This window comes from Camelina sativa, chromosome 12, assembly GCF_030686135.1.
Source record: "Camelina sativa cultivar CO46 ecotype springtype chromosome 12, ASM3068613v1".
Taxonomy (NCBI): Eukaryota; Viridiplantae; Streptophyta; class Magnoliopsida; order Brassicales; family Brassicaceae; genus Camelina; species Camelina sativa.
The window spans coordinates 9,988,997-10,005,725 of record NC_141891.1 but is presented as its reverse complement, the minus strand read 5'-3'; the positions used below and the strand labels follow the sequence as shown (position 1 = coordinate 10,005,725).

Sequence of the window (16,729 nt, the reverse complement as noted above, 5' to 3'; positions counted from 1 at the left end):
TGAATGAGTTGTAAGTTTGTTTGTTGGTGCGTGTATTTATATTCACTAATCGTTATAATTCTATAGCTAAAACATGCAATCATTTTTATTTATTTTTGGTCAACCATGCAATAATTTATTTTTAATAATGTATCTTTTATTTTTGATACCAACTTTGCTTCTTTTTTCTCCTAATAGTTAAAAAAGTATGAATCCATTTTTTTTTCCATACAACCTGTAATGAATCATGTTGATATATAGCAAATGATACTCGAATTTATAGTATGAGTTAATGACCTTGAGATAACCGGTTGAACATTAATCACTAGTAGCTAGCATCACTACAAGCCAACAATACATCGTAAGTAATTATATTTTACTTCCAATTTTTTATGGTTGGAGTGACTTACTAACCGGTGACGAAATATTAAGGTTTAAGGTGAATGAGCGAGGGGGGAACCAGACAACCCCCATACAAAAGAAGGTAACTCACAGTCAATAGTAATACACATAATAAAAATCCCATAACTTGGGCTTCTTATCTTGTACCCTTTGTTTTTTTACATAACCCTAGTTTACCAATCAAAAAACCAAAGTTAGACCCACCCCACACATCTCAGTATATTAGTTTATATAAACACCCACCAAAACCCCCTTTTCCACTTTCTAAATTTCACTTCCTCCAACTCAAAAAAGAGAGAGAAGCTATACAACAAAACTAGGTATAGAGAGAGAAACCCTACAAAAATCAAAAGGAACAAGAGACGAAGATGAAGAAGATCCAGCTTGGATTTCGTTGTTCATCATTACTACTCTCTTTCTTCTTCTAGCTATAGCTAGTTTTTTATGACAACTAAACAACAAAAAAAGGTCAACTTAAAAAAAAAAGATCTGTTCTTAGATCGATCAGTATAGTCTCTTGACTATATGTTCTTTCTTTTGATCCAATTCCACCATTGAATCATACATCATGGATCCAGTGCAATCTCATGGATCACAAAGCTCTCTCCCTCCTCCTTTCCACGCTAGAGACTTTCAATTACATCTCCAACAGCAACAACAAGAGTTCTTCCTCCACCATCACCAGCAACAAAGAAACCAACCCGAAGATGATCATCAACAAGGAGGAGGGTCAGGAGGAGGAATAAACAGACAAATCAAGATGGATCGTGAGGAGACAAGCGACAACATAGACAACATCGCTAACAACAGCGGTAGTGAAGGTAAAGACATAGACTTACACGGCGGTTCAGGAGAAGGTGGTTCTGGAGGAGATCATCAGATGACAAGAAGACCAAGAGGAAGACCAGCTGGATCCAAGAACAAACCCAAACCACCTATTATCATCACTCGGGACAGCGCAAACGCGCTTCGAACCCACGTGATGGAGATTGGTGACGGCTGTGATTTAGTCGAGAGCGTTGCAACTTTCGCACGCAGACGCCAACGCGGCGTTTGCGTTATGAGCGGTACTGGAAACGTCACGAACGTCACCATACGTCAGCCTGGATCTCATCCTTCTCCTGGCTCGGTCGTTAGCCTTCACGGAAGGTTCGAGATTCTCTCTCTCTCCGGCTCTTTTCTCCCTCCTCCTGCTCCTCCTACAGCCACCGGTTTGAGTGTTTACCTCGCCGGAGGACAAGGACAGGTTGTTGGAGGAAGCGTGGTTGGTCCTTTGCTGTGTGCTGGTCCTGTTGTTGTCATGGCGGCGTCTTTTAGCAATGCGGCGTACGAGAGGTTGCCTTTAGAGGATGATGAGATGCAGACGCCAGTTCACGGCGGTGGAGGAGGAGGAGGAGGATCAATGGAGTCGCCACCGATGATGGGGCAACAACTGCAACATCAGCAACAAGCTATGTCGGGTCATCAAGGGTTACCACCTAACCTTCTTGGTTCGGTTCAGTTGCAGCAGCAACATGATCAGTCTTACTGGTCAACGGGACGACCACCTTATTGATCAAAATATATTTATAGACACACACACTCATCATCTTGGCTAGCTAGCTAACGAAGAATCATGAGTTTAGTGGATATATGATTGAAAGGGGTTAGCTTATGAACATTAATAAGACTATATTATGGATTTAGTCGACGAAGATCATCAAGAATCAAGATTCAATCGAGCTTCATTGTGTTTGGGTCAACGTTCATAAGATGAATCAGGTTCTTTTTTTCTTAAATTTATTTTGGTTCGTTTTTTAGTCCATAGATCTTTCTATGATGATTTGAGTAACACTTTTCTTTATGTATTGGTTTTTCTCTGATGAATTATCATTGCTAGTTTGCATTGATTTGTGTGTCGTTGGCTCTCTAAGTATGGTTTTTTTTCTATCAACATTTCATGGTGTTTTTTCAACAATTCTTATATAGCTAGCTAGCTCGTAATTACAAACTAATTATGAAACTATATAGATACAACAACTAACTTATATATCAACACTCCCAGTTTGAGTTTTTGATATAGACTTTCACATATATTACTAGTCATGAAGTGACTACCTTAATCAAGATTTTCAAATGGCACATGGATTCCAAATTTCATTTTAATTAATAACCACCTTAATCAAGATTTTCTACTTAAAAAACTTTAATTTAGCTACGTACGTAGTAGATTTACACTATAGTTATATATATGCTATATAATCATAGATAACTTGGGGATGATTAGTTACTGTTGTCTACGTCAACGGCTATTTATATGTGTAGTTCTGTTATATTGAAGTGTCTTAAAAGTTACTTTTCAAAATTAGAAAGGAACTTGTGTTGGTTGTTATTAGTTTACATGAAAACATTAATATCTGTAAGTTAAAATATATACTTATATTATAACGAGAGGTTTTCATGTCGTGCTTAATTACTACTCAAGACTCAAAATCAATCAATAGGTCAATGTGGATAATGATTACCCTAATAATTGGTTATTACATGATAATAGCTAGGTGTGTTATACACATGTCGTTCGCTCGGACAGGATACATATATAAAATAAAGACGATATACATAAACAATATAACATGTATATAAATAAACTAGATATACATATGAATAAATAACGATCTTATGTATGTTTATTTTAACTGTGTGTAAGTAATATATGCTTTAAAGAAAAGCTGCAATACCGGCGGCTTAAACGGGAGGCTAACAATTTACGAGAAAAAAATAAAGAGGTATGGGGGCTTTATGTGCATGTTCTCTCTACATAGGCAAGTTTTGTATGTGTATGTCTTCTTCATACATGTTCGAATACGTATGTGGATATGTGGATAAGGAGGAGACTATACACTTGTTCAACTGCTGCCTTACACGTGAGCCTTGCTCGTGAGTAGTGAGTACCATGTTCTTTTCGTGACGACGTACGCGAGACTTATACGATCTCATAAGTCATATGGAAAATGTAAAAATCACCACTAATATATAGAAGACAAAATCACTCAATTCTGATTCATAATCAAAACGGTTTAAATCGGAAACTAATAACTATTTATATGACATCGGGGTTCAATAAGGCCAATCAGATATTTGTTAATCCAAAACAAGGCGAGGTTTTAATCTAAGATGAATGAAAATCAAAAGAGTGATTACCTCGAATTAGCTTGCTAGGAATGGATCTCACAGAATGTAAAGAGACAAATATGAAATATCATTTCGTCACTGTTAATAGCTTTCAGTTAAAAATTGATGATTTTCCAAATTAAATTAAGTCACTGTTAATAGCATTCCGTCACGTGAAGTTAAATGATCTTATGTATGTAAATCGTTAGCAAAAAAGAATTCTCCTCTCAATCTTACATGTGGTGGGCTTACAGACCCATAATTATACTGTCTCTCAAGTAACATATTTTCAGGCCCATTATGTTGATAAAATAAGATAAAAAACTCAAAATATATGCCCTGTTCTAATTTATATATCAAGAGCAACATTGTGGTGTTTATAGAAAACATGAAATTTGTGTTATGCGTTGATCTGGTATGAATTAGTTAGCTCACTTAAGAAAAATGGATTTTTCAAAGATACAAAAGGCTGAAAGCAAACTAAGTTTTCATTCATGTATATCTTTTTTGCTAGAGTGTTTGTGTATTTTTTTTGATTGTGTAAAAATATCTGTAGAGATCCGAAATGAGGGAGTGAGAAAATATCTCTCTCATTTGGATTTCCACTAATATATTTGCATGTTCATATTATGGAGGTGTTTAAGATGGAAAGAACCTTAATTTTTATTATAAGGTTAGTGATGTTTCTTTTTTACTAGAGGTTTTATTAACCTTTTTTCCAATAAAGCCTCTAATAAAAACCTTTACTGTACCATCTTAGAAAAGGAGAACACACATACTCCCTCCGTTATTTTTTATTAATTGTTGTTTTAGAGTTAAAATTTTGTGTCAAAATACTTGTCGTTTTAGATTTCTAATGCAAATGTTTGGTAAATATTCTAATTTTATCTAATTGTTTTAATGTTTTGACCAATAAAAAGATTAGAAAATATATTGAAAAAAAGATAAAACAATAGAATTAATGGTTTTCTTAATCTGTGTGAAACAACCTTAAACGACAACTAATAAAAAACAGAGAGAGTATTTATTATGTAAAAATATTATTGGGAAGTTATCATGTTCGAGATTCTCATTGGACATACTAATTTTCCAATAGTCTTTTCACCAATAGATATTATTGCGAGTTTAAGGTTTGGAAAACTCAAGGAGAAAAACAATCTGAACATAGCCTGGATGGCTGTCTACCTGTTCTTTCGTGAAAGGTCCATCGGTAAGTATCTTTTAGTGTATATTGCTTGTGAGGTCTATATTGAAACTGTAAAACTTGAGATAAGTCAAACTCATTGCCTTTAGTTTTAAAAATATGTGTATGCATCTTGAGACGTAATGAACCTTTTGCCTTTCTTCTTCGTTGGTCAGGAGTGGACTCCAAAGATGCAGAAGCAAAAGATACAAAACGTTAGTGACCAAATTGATTGAGACAATGAAATAAAATCAAGAACCAAACTTTATCAATTCACTTTATTATGGAACCAAATTCATTCTCTTTCCCATTAAAAACAATCCAAATACAACCCCCCCCCCCCCCCCCAAACAGATTTCAAATACAATTTTTTGAGTAAATTCACCGCCAAATCGTTTGAAAACATTCGAATGTTTCATTCAGAACCTTTGAAGTTTATCAGCCTTAACCACGGGATTAGCTTTAGCAATCGCTCCACGACCCATTTCTTTGAAATCAAAGGTGCAATCATGACTCTCGGGATACCGATGTTCCCCGCAGAAAGTGCTGCCGCATTTGCACTTAAACCCCATGATCCCAACCTTCTTGTTACAACACAAACACCTGTTCGGTCGTGCAGGTCGTCTCGATGGCTCGTTGTTCTCATCAGTAACCGGAGCCGGAACCGCTTCTCCTTCTCCATCTTCTCTTGGAGCAGATGATGGCTCATCCACCACAAGGACAGCCTTTTCTGGTAGTAGTTCGGGTTTCACAGCAGGTTCTGCTATGAAGAGACTACTACGAGGAGGAGAAAGAGAAGGAGACGATGTCTTGAAAGATTTCTCAACAGCAGCTTTGACAACAACTGTTTGAGTCTCCTCTGCACAGAAGCTTCTGTAACACTTAGAACATAGATCCATGTTCGATGGTGATCCAAAGAAACCACATCCGCCTGCACATAGCTTTGGCTCTGATGCTTGTGACTGCGTGAAGCTTGTGCTATCGTTATGTTCAGATCCCATTACTACTCTCTGTTTTTTTTTTTCCTGTTACATATAAAATCAAAACCCAAAACAAAACAAAAAAAAAGTCAAATTCAGAATCTTATACAAGTGAAATTTCAATCATAAGATCCAAAAAATCCCCTGTTAATTAAAAAACAAAAATCAAAGTCTTTTTAATGTCAGAAGATCTTTTTAAGGTTGTCGGGTTCTGTAAGATGCAAAAGTACACAACATTCGATTTGATTCGTTTTATAACCCTAAAACAAACTCGATCTAATGGTTCCGTTATCAAATTAACACAACTCCAAACCAAAAAGTAGATCTGAGTTTCAGATATACACAAACACTAAGAACACACAAAGTATTTGTTCAGATCGAACAAACACACAAAATCAAACAATTCAATCTAAAAAACAAAGACAAAAGGAGATTGTGAATTTACCTGTCGTGAACCAGAGATCTCCTTCTTCTGATAATTTTAAAAGAATTTTTTTTTTCTTCTGATCTTGATAAGAAAAAAAGAAGTAATCTTCGTAAGATGTGTTGTTGTTATATGAATCGATCGATGATAAAAAAAAAGGCAATTTGAGAAGGACGAGGAGACCTTTCGTAATCGAGAAGAAAAGAGAAGAAAAACACAAACACGTAACTATGGAGACACATACATCTGTGTGTGTATTTATAATAACTCTATTTCTTTCTATGAGTCACACGGTACGGTTTATTCTGTAATGTTCCTCTACACCGCCTTCTACGTACACCCTTAAATATCTTTAGCCGTCCGATTCGGATTTATCATCAGGGGAGCGGGTTGATTGGAGAAAAGAATTGTAATATTTACAAACTTATAAGGTCAAAACTGTCTTTTCATCAATATTGTACATTTTTCCTTCTTCTAGACTCTTCCATTGATCTCTGATAATACATTTTTTTTCCTTTTTTCTCTTAATGTACATTTAACTTTTATAATTGACAAAAAAAATTACAATATTGGTTTAATTAACAAAATTTTAAATGTCTGTATGTATATATGGCCTTGGGGTTGTTTAAGCAATGATTAAGATGGTATTATTGGTGGACTTTTTTCTGGGAAGATAAAAAGATAAAGATAAGATTATGCCTTCGTCCTCACGCTTTGGCTTGGTCTAATCACACGATTAACGAAAGAGTTGTAAAGATATTAGTGGAACTCAGTTTTTTTCTTAATTAAACATTTTGGATTTTTTCAAGTCCCTCCCTCAGTCCCTACTCCCTACCAAGAATTGCTCAACTACCCTGCTTTTTTTACTCATACTTTTAAATCGATTTTTAAAATACATTTTTTTATACAATAATTTTGTTGATTTAATCCTATGTGTTGACTGTGACACAATGAGTTATCTTTGACTATTTTTGGGCATGTTTTACTATCTATAATCTAACATACTACACAGTCTACACTACATACGAATTAATAGCAAATTAGCATTCATGCGGAGTTGTTTGATGCGGTAAGTAACTTTTAATATCTGAGTCAACGTTTCCATACTTGGGAAAAGATTCTACTTGATATTTCAGTCAAGTCTGTGACCCAAAACAACATTTTCAGTACTACACAAAGATTATGCTTTGGTATTACTCATTAAGTATATAATCAGGAAGATACAATATATATACGCTCTCAATATAATCTTGTTTGATATGCAATCTATCTAGAAATATAAAGCAAGATCAGTTGACTTAAATACCACATTGGCAATTCTCGAAAATCCAGTTGCTTCTCCTACCACCAAAAAGGCTACACTCTGATTCCTGCAATAGGAAAATAGCAAACAAATCATAAACCTTACTTTTCATCCCTAATAAAGTGTTCCATATCAAGCAAAAGTCGGCTTTACCCGTCTGTAGAAATGGGACAATAGATATTTCACTTGAACGTTTTTGCTAACACAAAGATGTGTTTTAGCTAGCCCTCACGGTTTTTCAGAGATTTTAATCTTGGATGACAACTTGTTGATTCGAAAGGCAGCGATGCACAAAGTAATATTACCGATCACAGTTAGTGCTGCCTGAAGCGCAACCAACACCTAATAATGCACCCAACCACCATCACAACACTCAGTGAGAGTAAAGAAGAAACAACAAAATCACAGTTAAACAAGAGCTTAGCCCTATTCATTCATCAGTGATCCACCAGATGATCTAATTACCAAAGAGAAACAAGCTTATAAGCAAAGTGAGAGTAAAGAAGGTTTATTGACCTCAAGAGATTCATCATTGTAAAAGAAATGCCAAGTGCATGCGCAGAGTGCTCCACCAAGCAAAGGTACCTAATAAAGTACAACAACAGTCTATTCTTCAACCGAGAAGCTCAGAATATGAAATCAGGTGCAAAGCTATCAAAATACAAAACTGTTGAGAAATCTAGGAAAAACAGCAATGAGAGCTCTAACCATTCCCCATGAGAGACCTTTCCACGACTCATAACCCTTTCTTTCTCCATATTTCCATACCAACGCCATAGCAGTGATCCTTAAGTACCAAACAACAGCCAGACCAGAATTAGGAAGAAGAGATCACATTTTCTTGTATGTTTGCTCCAACTACATTTTTGAACTCAATCTGGCTTTGAAACTAAGTTTATCTATGAAGTACTCTTAAATTTCAATTTCTTAATGCAAAGTCTTGATCAGTCTCATTCTGGTTTGATCTGAGCAAATGAATACTTGAGAGATCAGTCTCATTCTGGTTTGATCTTAGCACAAGAATACTTGAGAAATATATCAAAATGTCAATCTTTGTCTAGGTAAAATTTGAAATCAATAGAGGCATAGAGCAAGGGAAGAAGGAGAAGAACCATTCGACAACGCTGGAAACATGAACTGCCCAAGTAGGTAAAGACAAAGCATTAGCCGGTTCGTTCAGCTGAAGTGAATCCACCGCCGCCATAGCAGTAGACTCTGGTCCCGCCGCGATGAAAGCAGCCGCAACCAAACCGGTTCCGATAAGACCCGACAACGCAATTGGGTAATGAGTTAAGCTGCGGCTCCGAATCCGACGTTCGTTTAAGGTTGTGAGAGGAGAAGATGAACTGGTCTTGATCGGAATTCGCCGGTAATTGGGTTTCGCACAGCAGAAGAGAACGGTGGCTGTTGAAGCAATCGCCATGGCTCAGGAGGGTTCTTTCCACAATTTTCAATTTCCCAAGTTCTGGTTTAATTTAAACCGGGTTTGTCGCCGAACCGTCTTTTATTATTATTTCCCCAAGTGCAACACCACACAACACACAAAAACAACTGTTGTATTTTGAGAGCCATTGTGTAATGCGTTTTGGTTCTTGACAACAAAAGCACTCTATCATTATCATTGAGATTTGAGAGTCAATTAATCTTATATGGAAGAGCGAATAAATCATTGGAACTTCATTTTCATTTTCTGTGTGAAAATTACAAAGAGCCAATAATTCATTACGTTTCACCTAATAAACTCAATTATCATTATGAAGAAAAACTAATGGGTACACAACTGATACACAGATAGATGCTGATAATTTTCAATCCATCAAGATGCGTACACACAAGCTGCTTTGTGAGAATGTCAAGAGAGCTAATAGCTTCTTCCCTTTTGGCAGATCAAAAAAAATTCCCTCCGAAGCTTCCCAATATATATATATATATATATATATATATATATATAGAGAGAGAGAGAGAGGCTTATGCTTTTAACACTACAAGTGATGCTTTCAATTTTGCCTATGCAGCTGTTGTTTCTCTCGCTGTACCTGCAATTTGGAAGATGATGAGAGAGAGTTCTTAATTTGCTGATCATTCATTACTCATGGATTAAGTCCGACGGATGAAAGGCTAACCATTGGGCTGGCTTTCACCAGTTGGTGTGTTTGTACAGGTGTGTGGGTTGTTGTAGGCGATTCTTGAGTCTGAGTTTGGCTATCCTCTGTTTGGCTTTCAGCGGTTGACTTAGCTTTTAGTTGCTCTTCAGTGATCTTTGAGATAATCCTCGGTTGTGTAAGCTTTTTTTTGGTGAGATTGAACATCATCATCTCTGCTTATTTTAAGGAAAACATCTTCGCTTAGCTTCACTACTTCAGAACCATCATGTATATGGAAAACAATAACAGTTTTGTTATAGATTAGCTAATTGTCTAGACGGGAGTCAAAACTACTTTGATTATGTCTCAATCAAAATGCCTATTCTGTTGTTAGCATATATGCATAGTAAACTTAAAAGGGCACTCACTGGGGTCACTTGCAGTAGTCACAGGGGGAACTGATGGTGGAGGTGGAGGAGGAGGCCGAACAGTATTCATTCTACACGTTTGGCGATGAAATGTCATCGAGACCAATTTCACGCTCAAGGGTACTTTTGAAATCTCTTGAAACATCATCCTAAGAAAAAGACTTGTAGTAAGCAATCAAAAATAGTTGACACATACACAAACCAACCAAAACTATTCTCAAAGTGTTGAGATAAAAAGTAAACCTCTGTAACTCTCTAATCGTTGGCTGAAATGTACGCAAGAGTTTTTCCAAGATTCCGAGCCTACCTGCACGGATCATAGCAAGTAATCACTTCTTCAAAGATTCTAAGCAACTGTTAAAGACTATCTGCAGAAGAAACATTGACACCTGGAGCTCTTTTCTCTTCTCATTTCTAACACTCAGACTCTCAATTTCTCAAATTCTCAGTAAAGGAGTGGAATTGAACTTGCTCCCAATTAAGAACATTGATAAAGATTCAGACAGACTTCAATCCACAGAGATTCTAACAGAATTAAGCAACAGCCTTATCTTTACTCCAATTCTCATAAGCTAAATCAAACAGTACCAATTCATAATCTTCTAAAACCTAAAAAAGCTACGATTCCAGAATCAATCATCAAGGAAAAAATAGCCACAGACAAGAAGACACTAACCTCAGCAAGGCCTTTAGGACCAAAGGACTAACAAAGAAACAACACCAATAACCAAAGCCTCAGGTGCTCCAACACCAAACAGAGACGCACGAATCACCATTCTCTTATTACATCTTCTCTTCATCTCTACACACACATACACAAAAAAAAACTTCAGAAAATTGAACAACTGTAATAACAAGATGAGAAACGAGATTAACCCAGTAGAGAACACCATGAGGAGAGATGATTAGGTTTCGAAGAAGCTTTATAACAAGATTGCAGAGAATGATAAGAGAAAAGGTGAGAGATTTTGTAATCGTTGGTGATAAAGAAGAAGAAGAAGAAGAAGCTATTATCTGAAAGGCCATGGCCATAGAGGCAGCTTCGAAGGATTTGTATTATAATTTGGATTTGTATCAACATATGAAAGTCTTTATTTTGTTATCTTTACATCTTTATTTCTCTATGATTGACGCAATTATAAAGTTTATGTGGAAACGATTCTAATGTTCTTATATGCTTTAAAATTAGCGAAACAAAATTCCTCCAAACCCTCAAAGATGGGAACCAAACACTCTTGCAAACTCATCGATAGGGTGTCGTTTAACTCTCTTATCATTCTCCCATGCTTTTCTGTTTCTTGTGTCACACTCTCTCTCAAAGACAGCAACTCCGGTCCAAGCATCATGTTTGCCGTCCGACCAGAAACAACCGCGTTTCCCCAAATCTCCTCCACTTCTTTCGTCTTCCTCTCTAACTCCTTAGACAATCTCTCTGTTCTCTTCCTCTGTTTCTCTTCCTCTACTTGCTTGAACCCTAACCCTTGAAATCTCGATCTCATTTCTTCAACAGCACTCAACACTTTAATCACATCAACATTCTCAATCTCTCTTAACCAATCGCTGCAAACCTTAAATATCATAGGAGCCTCGGTCTCCGTTTCATCTTCGTCCTCCATGATGTTTTGGTTAAGCCACCTGTTCAAGAGGTTAACGAAACCTCTTTGTGCATCAATGTAACCTCTCATATATTCTCTGTATCTTCTAATTTGTTCTTCAACCTTCTGCGTTGCTTTCCTCGAGCTCGATCCTTTTTCAACAATATGAACACAAGACTTGCTTCTAGTGATCACTCGAAACTGCTTGTGGTGACATTTCGCCAAGAATCTCCACATCTTTTGGAATCCGTTGATGATCTCAATCACCTGAACCGAAAGCTCGTCGTCTCTTATCTTATGAATTCTCATGGAAATCGATTCAACTGCTCTAACCGAGTCATTAATCTTGGATAACAGGCGTTTAAGCACATCCTCGGCCGCTTCAATGTCGCTCGATTCTGCTCCGTTGTTATCAAGAGTCTGAACAATCTTGTACGCTTCGTCATAAGAAACCCTAAGCTTTTCTTCAACTTCAACTTCTGCGTGAAGCTTCTTTTCCCACATATAAAGCTTCTCTAATGTCATGGAGAGTGTAACAGCAATATCATCAAAGCGAAAACGAGTACCTTCTCTTCTGCGTGAATCACGAGTCGAATTCTTGGAACTACCAAGTACCTTTGAAGCAAATCCCTTGAACTGTGATCCTAAAGGTTGATGGTGATCAACTCTGCTAACTTCAAGCAACTCGGAGATTTCATATTTATTACTCTTAGCTTTCTCGCTTATACGATTGATCCTTTCTACTACATTCCTAAGATCAGTAAAGGACAACCCAGATGATTCCGAAAAAGAAGAAGAAGAAGACTCATACGCTTCATCAGAACCATCCTCCTCATCTGATCTTGTCACTTCTTCAGTAACACTCTCTGGAGTTGTTTCTCCGGTCTCATGCGCGCAAGTTTCATTAGTATCATCAACCTCACCTGAAACTTGACCATTACAAGTGTTTGCTTCAACATCTATCTTATCGACTCCACTAGCAACCGAAGAGCTTGCTTCAGCATTCTTCTTCTTCTTCTTCTTTTGATTCTTCCTTATAAGAGTACTATTATCATCACTTTCAGGTTCCAAATCAGGAATCCCTTCTCTCTCCCTAATTTCTCTAAATACATCACTCTCAACCTCATCATCTCTTTGATCCGGTACGGTGACATCACATTGCGTTTCATCCTCGGGGGAACCGTACAAACCAAATATATCATGATAACCTAGGAAAGGGTTCTGTTCATCAGCAGAAGAAACGTTTTTCGAACCTTTCCTCTCATCTTCATTTGGATCATTCACGCACTTTGCCCCCTCAGACCCTAAACCTTCTTCACGTGACTTATCTATACCCTCTTGACCATTGTTACTTGAACCACAAGTTCCACCTCCAACCACGTTTTTCCCCGGATTCTGATCGTCATTGTTTCTCAACGGAGCTGTTTGAGGCTGATCACATACAAAACAATCAGAATCAGAATCAGAATCAGAATCAGAATCCGAGTTTGATTCTGATCCAGAACAGACCAGATCGCTACTTGACGAATCATCATCCGAATAAGGAATCACAACCAATTCCTTATGAACAAACTGGTTAAGACCGCTAGTGAATTCTACAAGAGATTCAAAGTAAAGACGATGAGATTTCGCTAAGTGAGACCTAGCATCTCTCGCTGCTCTTATCAAATCCTTCCTCTCCTCACACAGATTCAACAATGGAGTATTATTATCTCCCTTGAAACCAAAAATACCCATTAATCTCTTTTTTGAAAAAAAAACAATACCCATTAGTCTTAAAAACTTCCTTGATGAATCTCTCTCGAAACCGGATAAAACCCTAATTTGAGTTCCTCGCTTTAACAACCGATCTTTCTTGGATTGATTGAGTTGAGGTTGTACCTTTTGACGACATCAAAAAAAAAGTTAAAGCAGAAGTTACGAGTCGATGAACCCTAATTAAAAAGCAAATTTCGATTAATAATGATGATTATCTTTTTTGTTAGTGTTGATAAATAAAATTTAGAAAAGGAAATTTGTAGCTAAATGGAAAAAAAAAGGAAAATTCACCGTAAATAAGGCTTTTAAGAGGTACATTACTATGGTTTTTGATTCGTTTTATAACCCAAAAAACAAACATTAGATCGAGTTTTGGGTATCAGCTACGTTCTAACAATTCCGTTACCAAATTAAACACAAACACCAACCCAAAAAAAAAGCGTAAAAGTAGATCTGAGTTTCCGATATACACAAACTGACAAACACTTAAGATTAACACAAGGTTCTTGTTCAGATCAGACAAACACACAAAATCAAACAATTCAATCTAAAAACAAAGACAAAAGATATTGTGAATTTACCTGTCGTGAACCAGCTTTACCCGTCTGTAAAAATGGGACAATAGATATTTCACTTGAACGTTTTTGCTAACACAAAGATGTGTTTTAGCTAGCCCTCACGGTTTTTCAGAGACTTCAATCTTGGATGACAACTTGTTGATTCGAAAGGCAGCGATGCACAAAGGAATATTACCAGTCACAGTTAGCGCTGCCTGAAGCGCGACCAACACCTAAATAATCCATCCCCCACCATTACAACATTCAGTGAGAGTAAAGAAGACAAAACACACTTAAGCAAGAGCTTAGCCAGTGTAAAACCAACCAGATAATCTGATATACAAAAGAGAAATAGATTTGTAGGCAAAGTGGGAGTAAAAAAGGTTTATTGACCTCAAGAGATTCATCATTGTAAAAGAAATGCCATGTGCATGCGCAGAGAGCTCCACCAAGCAAAGGTACCTACGTGATCAAGAACAACAACAGTCTATCCTTCAACCAAAAGAGCTCAGAAATTGAAATATATAAGCAAACAATACAAAAGATATAAACGTAAGTTACGTAACTTATCAACTACTATGTTTATCAATTACTATGTTTATAAGTTTCGTCGTTTCGATCTATAAACACTGATTAAACAAAGATTTGACTTATATTAAATTATTAAGAAGCTTGAGAGTTGAGACATACCTTTTGCAGAGCTAAACGAAAAACAGAGACCAAAACGAAAAACAGAGAGTCTTCACCAAAAAAAAAAAAAAAAACAGAGAAGTTTGTGTGTTTTAGTTTTGCGAGGAACGACGACGTGAAGTAAGAATGCAAAAAGATGAGATATATATAGCATTGATATTTGTAAACCCTAATTAGACAATATTTAAAAGGTTAATTTTTCCTTTTCTTTTTTGGACAATAGAAGAAAAAAAGTTAAATTTCCTATTTTACAATAGAAACGTTTCAGAAACCTTTTTTATTAGAACCGTTGCCGTCCCCATAAACTGTTGCCGTCCCCACCGTGTGCGAAACGTCCCGGAGACGTTTCCATGCCGTTTCTTCGCCGTCCCCGTACCTGAAACGTTTCCGAGACGGGAGACGTCATGGAACTGCCGTCCCCGTGCTTCGTAAAAACATGTGCAAGCTATCAAAATACAAAAGCATCTAGGAAAACAACTTAGAGCTCTCACCATTCCCCATGAGAGACCTTTCCAAGACTCATAACCCTTTCTTTCTCCATATTTCCACACCAATGCCATAGCCGTGTGATCCTTTAGTACCAAACAACAACCAGAATTAGTTCTAGTATGTTAGCTCCACGACTGCATTTTTTAACTCAATCTGGCTTTGAAATGAGTTTATCTATGGAAGTAATTACAAAGTTCAATTTCTAAATGCAAAGTCTTGATCTTTGAGATCAGTCTTAACACACTATGGAGATGAAGAAGATTCTCATTCTGGTTTGATCTGAGCGAGCACATGAATACTCACAACACCAAGATACACTAACGTGTCACTATAGATTCAATGTTGTCTAGGTGAAATTTAAATCAATAGAGCTAGGAGAAGAAGGAGAAGAACCATTCGACAACGCTGGAAACATGAACTGCCCAAGTGGGTAAAGACAACGCATTAGCCGGTTCGCTTAGCTGAAGTGAATCCACCGCCGCCATAGCACTAGACTCTGGTCCCGCCGCGATGAAAGCAGCCGCCACCAAACCGGTTCTGATAAGACCCGACAACGCAATCGGGTCATGGGTTAAGCTGCGGCTCCGAATCCAACTTTCGTTTAAGTTTGTGAAAGGAGAAGATGAACTGGTCTTGATCGGAATTCGCCGGAAACTGGGTTTCGCACAGCAGAAGAGAACGGTGGCTGTTGAAGCAATCGCCATGGCTCAGGTTCTTTCCCCAAATTTCAATTTCCAATTTCGAAGTTCTGGTTTAATTTAAACCGGGTTTGCCTTCGAACCGTCTTTTATTATTTTCCCAAGTCAACACAGACACAACCTCACAGCTATATATATTATTAATCACATTCTTGCTCGTTTTGTTGTTGTAAGTTATGTTTTTGTGTGTGTTTTCAGAAGAAAAACATAACTTACATGCATGCATGCAGGCACCTTATCATCCAACTTTTTGGTTTTAATTAAATATGTTTAACTACATGGTTTTGATTTGGTTTGGTTTTATAATTATACCAGCTCAGAGGACTTAGGGGCAACTGTTGGTACCATGATTAGTTGCTTCAGGTATGGGCCATGTCCGAGGACGAACAAATAATATGGGCCAAGGCCATAACCGGGACCGGCCCATTAAGCCCGACCAAGAGAAGTGAAGTGGAGTGAAACAGCAACACGAATCACTTCGGAGCTCGGGAAAGTGGTCAAAGATTCCCTTAATCAATTATATTAAATAGAGTGCAAGATTTACGGGGTAAATTGATATGACATTAGTTGTAATTTAGCATATAAGAGTGAGAGGTGGGAGATTGTAAAGGGGGTCGAAAAACTTTCATTAGTCAATAATATTCTACTTTCACTTTGCAAGAGCTTTACACTTTTTTATCCAGTTCGGAACTAAACGGTGGTAAGCACCCCCGCTCGAAAAATAGTTCGGATATAGAGGTTCAATCTCAGCTCTCACAGTTAGTATTTTAAATTTAATAATAAAAATAATCAGTAAAAAATTAGTTAATATCCACAAAAATTTTGGAAATCCAAAAATATCCTAAATATTATTTTTCTATATTACTACATGCAGTAAGTTAACCAAAAATTCATTCCTACAAACTCATTTTTTTTTTTCAAGCTTCTCATATTACTACATGCAGTAAAATCTTTAAAATAAAACATGTAAAACTATACTAATACACATCATGTATTGATTTTTTTTTCT

At 36.9% G+C, this 16,729-nt stretch overlaps 4 protein-coding genes and 2 pseudogenes across 9 annotated transcripts; 1 reads left to right on the top strand and 5 right to left on the bottom strand.

Annotated features, from left to right (window-relative positions):
• The first annotated feature begins 490 nt into the window (after positions 1–490).
• Positions 491–2,316, top strand: LOC104731214 (AT-hook motif nuclear-localized protein 24 pseudogene; annotated as a pseudogene). Its single transcript, XR_015573804.1, has one exon. The product of XR_015573804.1 is annotated as an AT-hook motif nuclear-localized protein 24 pseudogene (transcript).
• Positions 2,317–4,978: 2,662 nt separating this feature from the next.
• LOC104731213 (zinc finger A20 and AN1 domain-containing stress-associated protein 9) lies at positions 4,979–6,460 on the bottom strand. Its single transcript, XM_010450528.3, has 2 exons — positions 6,140–6,460; positions 4,979–5,739 (listed from the first exon to the last, which is right to left on the bottom strand). Exon 2 carries the CDS (start codon positions 5,713–5,715, stop codon positions 5,134–5,136), a length of 582 nt encoding a protein of 193 aa, XP_010448830.2. The 5' UTR covers positions 5,716–5,739; positions 6,140–6,460; the 3' UTR covers positions 4,979–5,133.
• Positions 6,461–7,285: 825 nt separating this feature from the next.
• LOC104731212 (uncharacterized) lies at positions 7,286–9,038 on the bottom strand. The gene is made up of 5 exons (XM_010450527.2): positions 8,534–9,038; positions 8,130–8,208; positions 7,938–8,006; positions 7,575–7,763; positions 7,286–7,488 (listed from the first exon to the last, which is right to left on the bottom strand). Exons 1-4 carry the CDS (start codon positions 8,842–8,844, stop codon positions 7,650–7,652), a joined length of 573 nt encoding a protein of 190 aa, XP_010448829.1. The 5' UTR covers positions 8,845–9,038; the 3' UTR covers positions 7,286–7,488; positions 7,575–7,649.
• A 49-nt stretch (positions 9,039–9,087) lies between these two features.
• Positions 9,088–10,959, bottom strand: LOC109127874 (sec-independent protein translocase protein TATB, chloroplastic-like; annotated as a pseudogene). The gene is made up of 6 exons (XR_002034430.2): positions 10,824–10,959; positions 10,606–10,735; positions 10,177–10,240; positions 9,934–10,082; positions 9,545–9,738; positions 9,088–9,457 (listed from the first exon to the last, which is right to left on the bottom strand). The product of XR_002034430.2 is annotated as a sec-independent protein translocase protein TATB, chloroplastic-like (transcript).
• On the bottom strand, positions 10,944–13,301 carry LOC104731209 (protein ALTERED PHOSPHATE STARVATION RESPONSE 1-like). The gene has a single exon (XM_010450521.2). It carries the CDS (start codon positions 13,296–13,298, stop codon positions 11,079–11,081), a length of 2,220 nt encoding a protein of 739 aa, XP_010448823.1. The 5' UTR covers positions 13,299–13,301; the 3' UTR covers positions 10,944–11,078.
• Positions 13,302–13,867: 566 nt separating this feature from the next.
• On the bottom strand, positions 13,868–15,822 carry LOC104731211 (uncharacterized). Of its 4 annotated transcripts, none has more exons than XM_087479869.1 (5): positions 15,416–15,822; positions 15,025–15,105; positions 14,806–14,909; positions 14,237–14,305; positions 13,868–14,076 (listed from the first exon to the last, which is right to left on the bottom strand). In XM_087479869.1, exons 1-4 carry the CDS (start codon positions 15,724–15,726, stop codon positions 14,250–14,252), a joined length of 552 nt encoding a protein of 183 aa, XP_087335995.1. In that variant the 5' UTR covers positions 15,727–15,822; the 3' UTR covers positions 13,868–14,076; positions 14,237–14,249. The 4 variants fall into 4 exon arrangements, with proteins under 4 accessions (XP_087335995.1, XP_010448825.2, XP_087335996.1 ...); XM_010450523.3 differs by having other exon boundaries at positions 14,806–14,943; positions 15,416–15,744; XM_087479870.1 differs by lacking the exon at positions 14,806–14,909 and having other exon boundaries at positions 15,416–15,817.
• Positions 15,823–16,729: the final 907 nt, after the last annotated feature.